The sequence below is a fragment of the Protopterus annectens genome, chromosome 8.part1, assembly GCF_019279795.1.
Source record: "Protopterus annectens isolate FY-2018-M chromosome 8.part1, PAN1.0, whole genome shotgun sequence".
Classification (NCBI taxonomy): domain Eukaryota; kingdom Metazoa; phylum Chordata; order Ceratodontiformes; family Protopteridae; genus Protopterus; species Protopterus annectens.
This window is the reverse complement of record NC_056742.1, coordinates 548,612,799-548,626,544: the sequence shown is the minus strand read 5'-3', so window position 1 is coordinate 548,626,544 and position 13,746 is coordinate 548,612,799. Positions and strand designations below refer to the sequence as shown.

At 43.8% G+C, this 13,746-nt stretch overlaps 1 protein-coding gene across 1 annotated transcript in view; it reads right to left on the bottom strand.

The window, feature by feature from the left end:
• Positions 1 to 13,746, bottom strand: part of CENPT (centromere protein T) — a 687,603-nt gene that overhangs the window by 632,926 nt on the left and 40,931 nt on the right. The window contains exon 2 of the mRNA XM_044082068.1: positions 5,570 to 5,714. Within this exon, the coding sequence (XP_043938003.1) occupies positions 5,570 to 5,714 (145 nt within the window). The remainder of the gene's footprint in view (positions 1 to 5,569; positions 5,715 to 13,746) is intronic.

The following is a 13,746-nucleotide window of genomic DNA, read 5'->3' as shown; positions in this document are numbered from 1 at the left end:
TCCCGGGCTGCATCCTACATGAACTCCAAGAAGAGCTAAACCCAAACATAAAACTACTGTTCATTCTCAGCCTTACTACAGGATATGTACCCAAAGAGTGGCGTACAGCAACAGTGGTCCCTCTCCACAAAGGTGGTGCCTCAACGGATCCTGGAAACTATCGCCCCATAAGCCTGACTAGCTTGGTCTGCAAAGCTATGGAAAGGATCATCATGGACCTCATAAATAAAGATATTGGGGACCTAAAAACAATGGATCCTACCCAGTTTGGCTTTGTTAAGGGCAGATCCTGCCTCTTAAACCTGGATGATTTCTTTGAAACTGTCACCAAGGCCATTGACGAGAGGAAGGTGGTCCACACAGCCTACCTGGACCTCGCAAAAGCCTTCTATACAATACCCCACTCGGGCATTGTAGATAAGCTCACCAGCTTAAATATAAACCCCTATGTCACTAGATGGGTTGCAAACTGGCTCAAGGACAGAACCCACATGGTTAGAATTGCTGGAGCCATGTCAGACTCCAAACCAGTTACAAGTGGCATCCCACAAGGCTCATTCCTGGGACCTCTCTTGTTCGGTATATATTTCTCGGAGGTACAGGCCAAAACGGAAGGACTGTGGCTGACCAAGTTCGCAGATGACTGCAAACTGGGTGCCATAATCGACTCTCCAGCCGACACAAGCATCCTCCAAAAGGGCCTCATAGAAACAGACAACTGGTGCCAGAGCCATGGCCTCAAGCTAAACGCCAAAAAGTGTATAGTCATCCCCTTTGGCAAAAACAAAGTGCCCACAAATTACCACATAGGTGGTAATCCATTAAGTACAGAAGAAGTAATTAGGGACCTGGGGACCCAAGTTGATAGCAATCTCTCATTTGACAACCACATGGCCAAAGTGGTTAGAAAAACATTTTATATAGCCCACCTAATCATGAAGGGATTCACATCTAGATCAGGGGAGGTGATCGTGCCTCTTTACTCATCCCTTATCAGGCCCATAATTGAGTACAATGCCCCTTTCGGGATGTACCTTACCAGACACCTGCAGCAACTGGAAAGACCCCAAAAGTACCTCATCAAGAGGATCAAAGGGCTCAAACAGATGCCATATGCTGCCCGGTTAAAGAAACTCCAGCTCTACTCAGTGGCATACCGCCTGCTCAGAGGCAATCTGTGCCTGACGTATAAAGCCATGTCCAACCCGGAATTAATGGACATGCTGCACCTCAGAAAATCCAAATCCCATCGAGCTAAGCGCTCGAAAGACTTGAACCTCAGCACTGAAATAAATAGGACATGCTGGGAGGGACAGATTCATAACCCAGAGGCTCCCTTCACTCTGGGATAAAATCCCAGTCCAGGTTAGGCAGAGTCCCTCATTGACTCTCTTCAAGAGGAATCTTGATGAGTGGATGGGAGATCGTAGGTTTACCCCGGGTATCACTTGTGTCACTGTTAGACAGAGGCACAATATACTAACCTCGAAAAAGGGCATATCAAAATTAATTTAAAATGGGTAGCGAAAGCCAAACACACTCCGGCTAGGCTTATAAATGCCCTAGGGCAGATAGCCTAGTATGAACCTATGAACCTATGAATTAAGCACTCTGGCAGGTAGACCAACTGAGGCAGAATGAAGTGGAACCAAACCCGTCAGGGCCAAAAGAGGAAAATGAGAATCACATTTGCCTTGCATCAGGCCACTTTCTAAAGAAACTTGACTATGAATATAGTAGGTAAGCATAGACAAGTCTTGGAAGTCAAGTACAGACTACAGCATCCTTCGGATATTGTCCCTCCTGAGGGATCAAGACAGAAACACTGCTGCACTTGGTGTTGGGCAGGGCTGCAAACAGGTTGCAGCAAGGTCAGCCCCAGCAGATGAAAATCTTCGATGTGACAGATTGACTGAGGGACCACTCATGTAGAAAAGGAATGGACCCACTCAATTTGTCTGCTACGATATTGGACCTGCCTGAGCCATGCATCAAGATAAGTAAGCAATAGGAAGACATTGCTCACTGCCACACCCTCATTGCCTCTCAACATAACGGATATGACTGGATTTTGCTTTTTTTGTTGATGTACCAAACCACAGAAATGCTGCTGATCTGTACTGGTAACAGACCCATGGGGGGACAATCCTGTAACTCCGTAAAGTAAGGAGAACTGCCTGCATCTCCAACACATCAATGTGAAGACTGGGCTCGATCTGAGACCAAGTACCTTGGATCATCCTCACTTCAAAATGCTCCACCCACCCTTGAGGGAATGTGCCTACTGTCAAAGTGGCCTCTGGCAGGTAAAATGCATAGGGACATCCCAAGACAGCAAATGTGGGAGTCATCCAGCATGTCATGTACTTTATGCAGATCCTGATGAGCTTTATGGGATGCTGCATCAATTATGACAGCCAAGACCACTGGACAGAATACAGTCTACTGAAGTACTCTCATGTAAAGTCTGGCCTGTGGCACTAGACTAACAACAACTGCCATGGAACCTAACAGTCAAAGAATCAGGTAGGCCAGTAGGTTCTGGTGATGCAAGACCTGAACAGCCTAAAGATTCAGCGATGACAGCCTGGACAGAGGAAGCCTGGGTTTATCTGTTCTGGTTTCCAAGGGCATCCCATAAACTCAAATGTCTGAATTAGTTCCAGTTTAGATTTTTTTTTTTAAATTTACAGTAATCCTCAAGGAACAGCACAAATGGAGTAAGGAGTCTATTGCATGAATTAGTGAATCCCTTGAAGAGGTCATGATGAGCCAGTTGTCTAAATATGAGAACACCTGGAATCCCTGCAACCTTAGCTACAGAACTTCCACTTTCATGTAGTTGGTGAACACCCAGGGGGAGTGGGGGCTGTGGTAAGACCAAAGGGCAGTGCTCTGAACTGGAAGTGACAGGCTCTCAGCCAAAAGCGGAGGAAACTTCTGGACTGCCTGGCTATTTTGATGTAATAGTATGCATCTTGTAGATCCACTAAGCACATCCAGATATCCTTCCTCGGCAGTTTGCTGAAGTCCAAAATTGGTCTTTGTTTCCTGTTCTTTTTTGCTGTTAAAATGAACCATGAGTAGATACGAGATCCTCTGTGGTTTTGTGGAACCTCCTGGATTACTCTCTTTCCTAGCAGTTTTGTTATTACTATTGCCCTTCTTTGTCAGTGTAGAACATCTGGAAGGATCTTTTTTATGTCTTCTGAAAGGATGAGAAGAAAACGTAATAGCCTCTGGTTATTTCTATCAACACCCAGGAGTCAGTGGTGATGACCTTTTAGGCTCGTGAGTGACATACTAAGCACCCTCTCCTCCACCCCGACTTCCAAACATTAAGGAAGGTCCTCTGAGCCCTTGGTTATGCTGTCCAATTCTGCTGCTAAGGTTGATGTCCATTAAAATTCCTCCCACTGCACCAGGAACCTTGTCACCAAAAGCATCCTGGTTAAAATTCCTTTGAACGTAGGCCCAATTAAGGTGGACCCACTGAAAGGGGAATTGATGAAGGATGTCTTGAAACATTTTACAAAATCAAAAAGAGTTGTATCCAGGCATGATGGCAAATAGTAAAGGCTAGTGATAACTCCTCTAGCCATATCATCTGCTGCATTAGAAAAGTGCATGCTGACATTAGTTGCAGACTGTGTGGTCACCAGCTAAGTTTCTAAAAACCTACATATCTCCACTGATGTGAGATCTGCAAGGAATTTAGAAACTTCCTTCATTAAATCCCTCTCCAGTCTCATGAAATGGGCCATATAATTCAGTACTTGCAAGGCAAAGTTTGCTAAAGCATGCACACACTTTCCAAACCTGTCCAACACCCTGGATTCTCTCTTAAGAGAGTGGGCAGTTGAATTCTTCTCCAAACGTTCCATTTTAGTGGCAGTGGCCACCACAATGGCATCCATTGCTGGTCCCTTACTCTAATTTCAGGGCAGTAGAATTTTGACAGATTTTCATGGTATTGGTTCTACCACGTTCAGTTCCTTACACACCCATTGGGAAACCAAATCCGCTAAACAGTTTACCTAGGATATCAACCAGGTCAAAGATGGGCCTGCAATGAAGGCCTCAAGGAACACAAGACTCCTCCAGAGAAAGGGCATCAGTGGACCAACCTCCTCTCTAATTTCAAATGCTTGCCAAATGAGACATCATCTTGGGGAGATCTGAGGGACCCTTCCCCTTCATCGAAGTCAGTGTCTTCAGTTAAAGATTCATTGGGGAATCTAAAAGTCTCCTTATGCATAAAGGAACATTCCTGTCCATGGGAATGAAAAAGCATGTTTCTTCCAGGCCTGCTCTCAATGAGTCCTGGAGCAGAATTTGTTCAGTCGTCTGTTTTGAAAACAGGTAAATAGATCTACTTAAGGTGTTTCCCCACAGCTGGATCAGTTCCTGAAGACCCCCTTGTACAATTCCCACTCAGGAGGGTCTGTCATGACCCTACTCAGCTTTTCTGTCACTATGTTTTGCTCTGACAAAATGTAGGATGATTGTGGGTTAATGAGTGTTGAACAGCTACCTCCCAAGCCATCATTGCTAGTATGCACAAAGTCTATGACGTACGCACATCATTATGGTGTGGTCTGTAATCTCTTGCAGAGGTCCTAGAGAAGACAGATGTAGAGATTTTAAGGCATGGATCACAGCCTGAAGCCATCCCTGCCCAACTAAAATACTTTTCCACTATAAATGTTTCTTTTAAAAAATGAAAAGTTTACATAAAGCTAAAACTGCAGTCCCTGACAGTTAATTTCTGATATTAGAAACAGAAACCATTAAGCTTAAGTAAAAGTAAATATTTAAAAATGCAAATATAAATAGCAAATATTTTTATGCGGAAGGGCTCCCTAAAGGGAACTTATCTGCCAAACAGGAGATGAAGGCCGGTTATTGCTTTTGTTAAGCCTCTGAGATGCTTCTTCATGAGGCAGCAAGAAAGTACTAAAGATTTTACAACTGAACTTCTGATTTTCCCTCCTCGTGGCTGTCCAATCAGCAGTCAGAGTGGAAGTGAGGGAGGAATCCACAGCTTTTAGAAGTTAGCTGGTTGCTGTGTCAGTGGCAGGACACAACCAATATAGCCTAAACACTACTGCAGCAGTGGGGATGATGAACATCACTGGTTACAAGACTTCCATCTCTCTTGAATAGTTGTGTACAAGCTAGGAAGACTCAGGAACTAACTTCATTAGACGCATTTCTGCCATAATAGTTTTGGAACATTATCTCATAAATTAAAGCAGTTACTGAAAGTATAATGAAACAGTCAATGACTAAAGTTGCCGAAAAATGCTTTCTTAATTGATGACTAATCCAGTCAAATCAAATCCTCAATGCTCATAATGCATATAATCCTTCTGGAACAGTCTTAAGAGCAGATTAAACATTAACACACACACACATTAAATCCAATGTCTCATTAGTTCTCTTTCATGCCTAAAAATCACAAGATGGTATAAATTCACTGGTAATAGATGCATCACTGAAAGGTCATCTAAAAGGTCAGTTACCTCTGCTGTAATTCTACGTGAAATAATTCTGACTGTCCACTTACCAGTACGAATAATGTTCCTAAGCAGTGTTCTGGGAGTTTCATTTTCAAACTCGTCCTTGCTTGTTTTAGGAAGCACAACAGGAAACACCTTCTTTGGTTTGTAAGTTTTACTGGCAGACTTTTTTTTTGGTGCATTAAGGGGACCCTGTACCAAAAATTACAAATTATTATTTTATGCAAATATACAGTTAGCATACAATAAATACTAATCCAAAACAATGTAAACCTTAAAGGGTCAAAACAAGCTAAGGGTGGTGCTCATAATTAACTTAGTAGCACCACAGTGCATGCTGCTCAAATAGCACAAGCTGTGATTCTCCAAAACAATACTTTTCACAATCATGCACAATCTGCATGCAACTGAATCATATTAGTCTCTAATTTACATAAAAAGTAGTTATGTACCTACCACAACGTTCCATGTTAGTTGTCTTCATCTCGCCTTCCTTCTTGCTGTTTGGGTTCAGAGCGGATCCTCGGCTCCAACTCGGCCATCTTCTATAACTTGAGAGCTGTTTACTGGCTCGAAGCTACCCGTTATCCCAGAATGCCCAGCGTCAGCTACCCAGATCTTGTTTGTGATAGCGCACACTAGACATTAGTAGAGTAACCAGTTACTAAAACTAGTTGTCCAATACACCAAAACAAGGAAAGAGTTATAGATTTACGTGGCATGTGAAGTAATAAAAGATACTCAGCCAGTGAAAACAAAAGGGAACTCCTCACAATCCTCTAGGACGGGGGAAGGAGGGGAGAACGCAAGAAAGAAGGCGAGATGAAGACAACTAACATGGAACGTTATGGTAGGTACATAACTTCTTTATGTTAAGTTGTCTATCTCGCCTTCGTTCTTGCTGTTTGGGACAGCGTCCCTAGCACCTAAAATCCCAGGTGGCTCATTGGAACAAACTCTTCAGAACAGTAGAACCAAAGGAAGCCCTGCTCCGGGAGACCATATCTACCTTGTAATGAGAGATAAAAGTGTGGGGGTTTGCCCAAGTGGCAGCTGCACAGACTGCGTCTATGGGCAACCTAGACTGAAACGCTACAGAGGTGCTAATGCTCTAGTGGAATGACCTTTTGGTTTAGCTGGTAGCTCTTTATTTCGTAATTGATAAATAAAGGCAATAGTATCAGATAACCATCTGGATAAGGTCACTTTAGAAACTGGAAGACCTTGTTTGTTGAAAGCATAAGAAATAAATAACTGGTCTGACTTTCTTAGTTCCTTAGTTCTATGGAGGTAAAAATGCAATTGTCTGTGTATATCCAGTTGGTGGAGCTTGTATTCTGCCTTGTTGCTGTGATTAGGAAAGAAAATTGGGATATCTATGGATTGATTTACATTGTTCTCTGAGCAGACTTTAGGAATAAAGGATGGATTGGTCCTCAGAGAAACTCTGTCCTTGTGAAACACCAGGTAAGGAGGACGAACACATAGTGCTTGAAGTTCTGAGACACGTCTAGCTGAAGTGATAGCAACCAGAAAAAGTGTCTTCCAAGAAAGAAATTTTAAAGGGCACGATGCTGCCGGTTCAAAGGGAGGCAAAATTAAGGAGGCTAAAACTAAACTGAGATACCAAGGAGGGGGAGGATATCTAACTGGGGGTCTAAGAAGAGATGTTCCTTTCATAAAGGTTTTGCAGAGCTTATGAGACATTATGCTAGAATTAAACATACCGATATGAAAATCAGAAATGGCAGCTAGTTGTACTCTAATGGTAGCGGAAGCCACACCAGAATGAAAAAGCTGTGTTAGAAATCCAATAATTTCATGGATTGAGGCTGAGAAAGGATCCAAATTTCTAGATTCTGCCCAGTAAGAAAACCGTTTCCATTTACTAGCATACATTTTCCTTGTAGTAGACTTATGTGAGGAAACAATAATATCACGGACTGCTGGGGAGATACTGGAAAGCCTGGCTAAGGTTGGAAGTGGAGTAACCAAGCTGTGAGCTGGAGAGTTTGAAGGGATTGGTGCAACCCACCTGATTGGTGAATCAGCAGATCTGGGAACTGGGTCCAGAATCCACGCTTGATCCAGAAGGTGGAGGTGTAGGAACGGGAACCATATTTGTCGAGGCCAATATGGGGCAATGAGGATCATTTTGCAACCCAACGATTTTGCTTTCTGTATGAGTCTTGGAATTAGGGGAAAAGGGGGAAAAGCATAAAGAAGTCCCCAAGGCCAATCGTGGACTACAGCTTCTCTGGGTCTATGACCTGGAAGAGGAAGCAGGGAGAACTAGCTGCTGCATTTGTTGTTGAGAGGAGTGGCAAATAGGTCTCAGCAAGGCTGTCCCCATTTGCGGAAGATAAGATCCGCAACTTCCTGATTCAGAGACCACTTGTGAGGTATGAGGATAGCTCTGCTGAGCCTGTCCGCTATAACGTTGGATTTCCCAGGGATGTGAGTTACTATCAGAAAACGTTAGGAGGAAAATGCCCATTGCCACAGTCTGAGTGCTTCTCGACATAAGGGGTAAGACTTGGTCCCGCCCTGTTTGTTGATGTACCACACCACTGACATGTTGTCCGTTTGGACTGCAATGGTCCCGAAAGGAAGAGAGTCTTGAAGGACTTGCAACGTTAGGAGAACCGCTCCCATTTCTAGGACATTGATATGCAGATGGTACTCGTGAGGTTGCCAAGTGCCTTGAACTGTCCTGCCTAGATAATGCCCCCCCACCCTATCAGGCAGTTGTCCGTGGTCACTGTGGCTACCGGAGGGGATTGTATGAAGGGACTGCCCTGAATTACTAGTGGGGAGACCATCCACCAAGAAAGGTACCTTTTGCATATTTCTGTGATCAGGATCATGTGAGACATGGGTAGTTCCTGGAAAGACCACTGCATGAAAAGAAGCCACTGAAGGATTCTCATGTGGAAACGCGCTAATGGGACAAGAAGAATTGCAGCTGCCATGGATCCTAGAGCTTGCAGGACATGTCTGACTTGAACCCTTTTGCTCTGCATTAGAATTAACACTTGTTGACGAATGGTGGAAACTCTTCCCTGTGGTAATCTTGCAAACATTTCTTTTGTGTTTAATTCTGCTCCTATGTATGTAATAGGCTGACAGGGCAACAAGACAGATTTTTCGAAGTTTACTGTAATGCCTAGTTTAGTGCATGATGTGATTGTATAATCCCGTGCCTCTAAGAGTTGATGCCTGGTGGTAGCAGTCAGGAGCCAGTCGTCTAGATAGGGAAATACCTGGAATCCTTGACGCCTCAGGTGAGCCGTGACTACTGCCATACACTTGGCGAACACCCTGGGGGCTGAGGTGAGACCAAAGGGCAGAGCTCTGAACTGGTAATGACTGGCCCCTACTCGGAAGCGAAGAAATCTCCTGGAGCGTTTGTCCATCTTGATATGGTAGTATGCGTCCTGAAGATCTATGGAGCACATCCAATTGTCCTGACCCAGAAAGGGGAAAATGGACTGCAGTGTCACCATCTGGAACTTTTCTTTTTGTACAGATTTGTTCAATCTGCCGAGATCCAGTATAGGTCTCCAGTCCCCTGTCTTTTTTGGTACTAAAAAGAATCTTGAGTAAGTTCCGGATCCTAGTTGGTCTGCGGAGACTTCTTGAATGGCTCTTTTTTCTAGCAGTCTTGAAACTTCTGTGACTGCCTGATCCCTTGGATTGGGTGGGACATCTGGGATGGGCTTTTTGGATTCTATGGGGAATTGATGGAAGGGAATTTTGTAACCTCCGGATATGATGGATAGTACCCATCTGTCTCTTGTTATATTTTGCAAGGCTTTTGGGTACAGCGAAAGTCTTCCAGTCAGGCAACCCTTCAGGGATGCTGGAAGGATTTTGGCAGAGAAAGTTTATCTATCACCCTGGTTTTGCGATCCCCCTTTGCCACGAGGGCGGCGTCTGTTATTGTTGTTTCCCCCTCTGCCTCTGGTGGAAAAATCACCACGTGCGTCCAGCAAGGGTCCCTGGGATTTTCGGAACCACATCTTTCCACTCTTCTGACCCTTAGTATAAGGTCTGGAAGGAGTGGAAAAACGGACTCCCACGGCAGAGAGAGTCTTGCCTTCCTGCTCACACCTGCTCAACATGTCTTTCACCTGAGACCCAAAGAGAAAAGAGCCATCAAAGGGAGTATTGGTGAAGGACGCTTGAAAGGGTTCCGCAAATTGACACAGCCGCATCCAAGCATGTCTCCTGAGAGACACGCCTGTCCCTGCGGCTCTGCTCGCTCCATCGGCTGCAAAGGAAATCAGCTTCATGGAGGAGTTAACAATGGAATTAAGAGAAGCTACTTTGACTGGTGCTCCCTCAGCTGTAGGATCTTGAAGGGTATCTCCAAGCTCTTTCAGGAGATCCCTTTGAAGATGTGTAAAATGGCATAGATAATTCAGGGACCTCATTGAAAAGGTCGCTGAAGCAAACATTTGCTTCCCATATCTGTCCATTGCCCGAGACTATTTGCTCGGAGGATGAACAGATGAAGAGGTCTCTGCTAACTCTTTCTTGGTGGCTGCTGCTACCATCATGGCATCAACGGGCATATCTTTGGAGAGGAACTGCTTGTCCTGGGGGACCGTAATTTATTTATTTGGTCTCCTCGGAGTAGGTTTCACAGAATCTGGAGCTGACCAAGCCTTTCGAGCCACTACAGATATGAGTGGATCGAAAGGAGGAGATGCCCAGGAGGTGGAAAGTCGGGAACCGAATGCATCCAGTTATACAGACTCGTCCTCGGTACAGGCTAGGGAAGTCCAGTCCCTCCTTTGCCTAAGCATTTCAAAGATGTCCAAAAAGAAAACATCTTCAGAGGGAGACCTTGGGGACCCTTCAGATTCATCCATGTCTGTATCTGAAGTGACAGACTCAGGGGAGTCTGCGTGCTTCCTCTTGCACTTATTCTTCCGGGGAGCCTCCTCCAAGTGATCAGGGGAGGCTTCAGAAGAAGAGGGATCACCCAATGGGGTGTCCTGGGGCATAGGTTCCCTACACTTGGGGTCTGGAAGAGGAGTAGAGGTTGGCATAGACACCACGGGGGAAGGAGCCGATGGAGCTGGCAGTAGAGCTGTCTCAGGGGACAGCACACTCCGCATGACCTCGAAGGCGTCCTGACCGCTAGGCAGAGAAAGCTCCGGCTCAGAAGAAACAGGAGTCTTTCTCCTAGTCGAGGGTGACGGCTCCGAGGCCAATGTTGGAGCAGAGCTCACCTGTGTCGAAGCTCCGAGGGGGAGAACGGGTTCGGATAAGGGTTCAATGCCACTCCCCCCCCCCTTCGGAGCCGACAAGAGAGCCTTGGCGCCCAGATCCCTCGACAGAAGGTGCAATCGAGGTAATCGGAGCAGATGTCAGAACTGAAGGAGAAATGATGATTGGCGCCGACGGTTCTACTGCCTGCGGATCCATTGTCTCTGGCTCCGAAATAAAAGTAATCGGAGGAGGAATAGAAATAGAGGCGGTTGGAACAGATACCTGCTGAGGTGGGCTGGACAGAATTTTTGCCAGTGCCTGTGACTTAAGAAACCTACTTACTACTCTCTCCACATCATGATCTGATAATCTAGAGGATCGAGAGGAGTTGGAAGAATGATGGCTACGTTCACTCTGTAATAAAGGTGACTGTGGTGCCAAGTGGATGGACTCCAAGGATGGTGACCTCAGTCTCTTATGGCTCCGAGACAGCTCCGAAATAGCAGATGGAGCAGACGGAGGAGTTGTCTTATAGGTGCCAGCCGGTACCGACATACTTGGTTGGTCAAGTAAAAGAGTCGGCTCTGAAGGTGGAGCCGACGGCTTGACAGACTTAGGGGATTTCGCTGGCAGAGTACTTTTAGCCGGAGAATCTTGAGGCTTCAATAATCCCCGAAGGATTCAATTGTTTTTGCACTCCTGCAGGACCCTTGGACTAAAAGCATGACATATAGAACAGGAGTCCTGCAGGTGAACAGCGCCCAAACAAACACAACTAGTGTGCCCATCTGTCAGACACATTTTCTGACAGCATGAGTCACACTTTTTGAAGCCAGATACCTTAGTATAATTAGACATTATAGTAACAACAACCACACAACAAATAATGAAAAACTATACTATATAAACAAGAACAAATAAGAGTTTTTTTTTTTTTTTTTTTTTTAACAGTTAAAGAATAGAAGGAAAGCCTCTAATTTAAAAGGCTATCCTGGGGCGGGGGGACTCTCTAATTTAAACAAGTTCAAGGGAACAGAAGGCCCGAGAGTTATGGAGCGACGGCCAACAAAGCTAAAATACACAAGAATGCAAAAAAGGGATAAGGGAATATTATCTATATACTAAAAAGACAATTACTTGACAAACTTTCAAGAAAAAAAACAATATATAATATCAAAAAGATTATACTAAGCCTGAGCCAGTAAGAAAGCAACCTCGCAGCTGAAGTGGCAAACAAGATCTGGATAGCTGACGCTGGGCATTCTGGGATAAGGGGTAGCCTCGAGCCAGTAAACAGCTCTCAAGCTATAGAAGATGGCCGAGTCGGAGCAGAGGATCGGCTCCGAACCCAAACAGCAAGAACGAAAGCGAGATAAACATCTGAGGTTCACTCAAATGAGTAGTTTCAACAACTACTCAGCTCAGCACCTTAACATTCTGTGCAATAAAATATACACAGATACATGCCACAAACAGATACAGATAGGCACACAGACATACACATTTAAATACACAAACACACACCAGAATCGGCACACTTGTTTTTAGCCTCATCTGACCGGGGAAGTTGAGCAGAACAGAGTCACTAGAGATCACAGTTCTGCTGTTCTCACCCTTCCCTGTCAGGTAGTACAGACATACAGTTGTTCACACAGACACAATGAACATACAAGCTGCCGCAACAAGCACATAAGCACATACAATTCTGCTAAATACAAACACTGCAGTAGCACCAACAAACACAAATCACAGAGCTATAGCTGGGGCAAAAGGCAACCTGAGCAATTTTTGAATACTTGGCAACCCCTCAGCCTTTAGGGAGGGACAGACTTCACACTCTAGGCAAAAAAGCTATTCTGTTCCTACGTTAATAGCCCTGCTTTCTTTTAGTACTGGTGCAACATAAATACTTGGCTACCATTTAAGTACTGTATATAATGTTTAAAGGTGTTCACTGCCACAGTCTGTCATTTTACATTACAGCCTGTTTACATTGGAAGGGCAGTTTTGAACTTCTGCACAGTGAAGAGAATACAAAAAATGCCAAAAATACTTCTCTACTGAGTTGTCATCAGATATGAAGTAAACACATTATACATTTTTCCAGAAAATATATATTTATACTTTTAGTTGTAACATGCTATACATTTTTCCAGAAAAATATATATATATAATTTTAGTTGTAACATGCTATGACAACAGCATCAACTTTCAAATGGCTAAATATGTGGGGTTAAATTCAGAGGTACGATACACTGGAAACTATAAGGTTAGACTCACAGTTTAGGTGCATTTTACAGCTGCACATACTGATGTTATTACATGAAAGTTTCATAATGAAGTCTCAAAGGCAAACAGATATACAAGCAATAAAAGGTATGCCTGATGTAGTTTTAGTTCATATGCCTTTAATTCCATAGTGTGACATTTTGTGCTATACTCTGTTTTCATTGAGGGCTGTACCAACTTTCTGCTCAGTAAACCAAGTAAAATAATGGCCTAATACACTACTTTACTGCATTGTCATTACATCAGAAATAAAAAAATACACACATTTTATATATATATATATATATATATATATATATATATATATATATATATATATAATTTTTTTTTAATAAACAACCTTTTTAGTACTGGGCTTACGATGACCCCCTAGTTTACACTTGTGTACAGTAAACTGTGTTACAAGAAGGTGATGCCATGCAAGTGTATTTACAACAAGCACCATCAGCCAAGTAGATTTTGTAGCCAAGGGGTCATGACAGATTTACTTTAATACCTACACAGTTACAGAGAAAAAGTCCTTTATTAATATATTAATATGTACCCCCCCCCCATAGTATGACATAGCTATTTGGGTACTTTGTTTTTTCCATTTGTTTTGCGTACGTATGTTTGTACATTTTGAATTTTTTCAAACTGACAAACCTGAATCAAAACATTGCTATGTTCATACTTAATGAGAATCAAACACAGTACCCTCTTCTAGGAAAGAGTA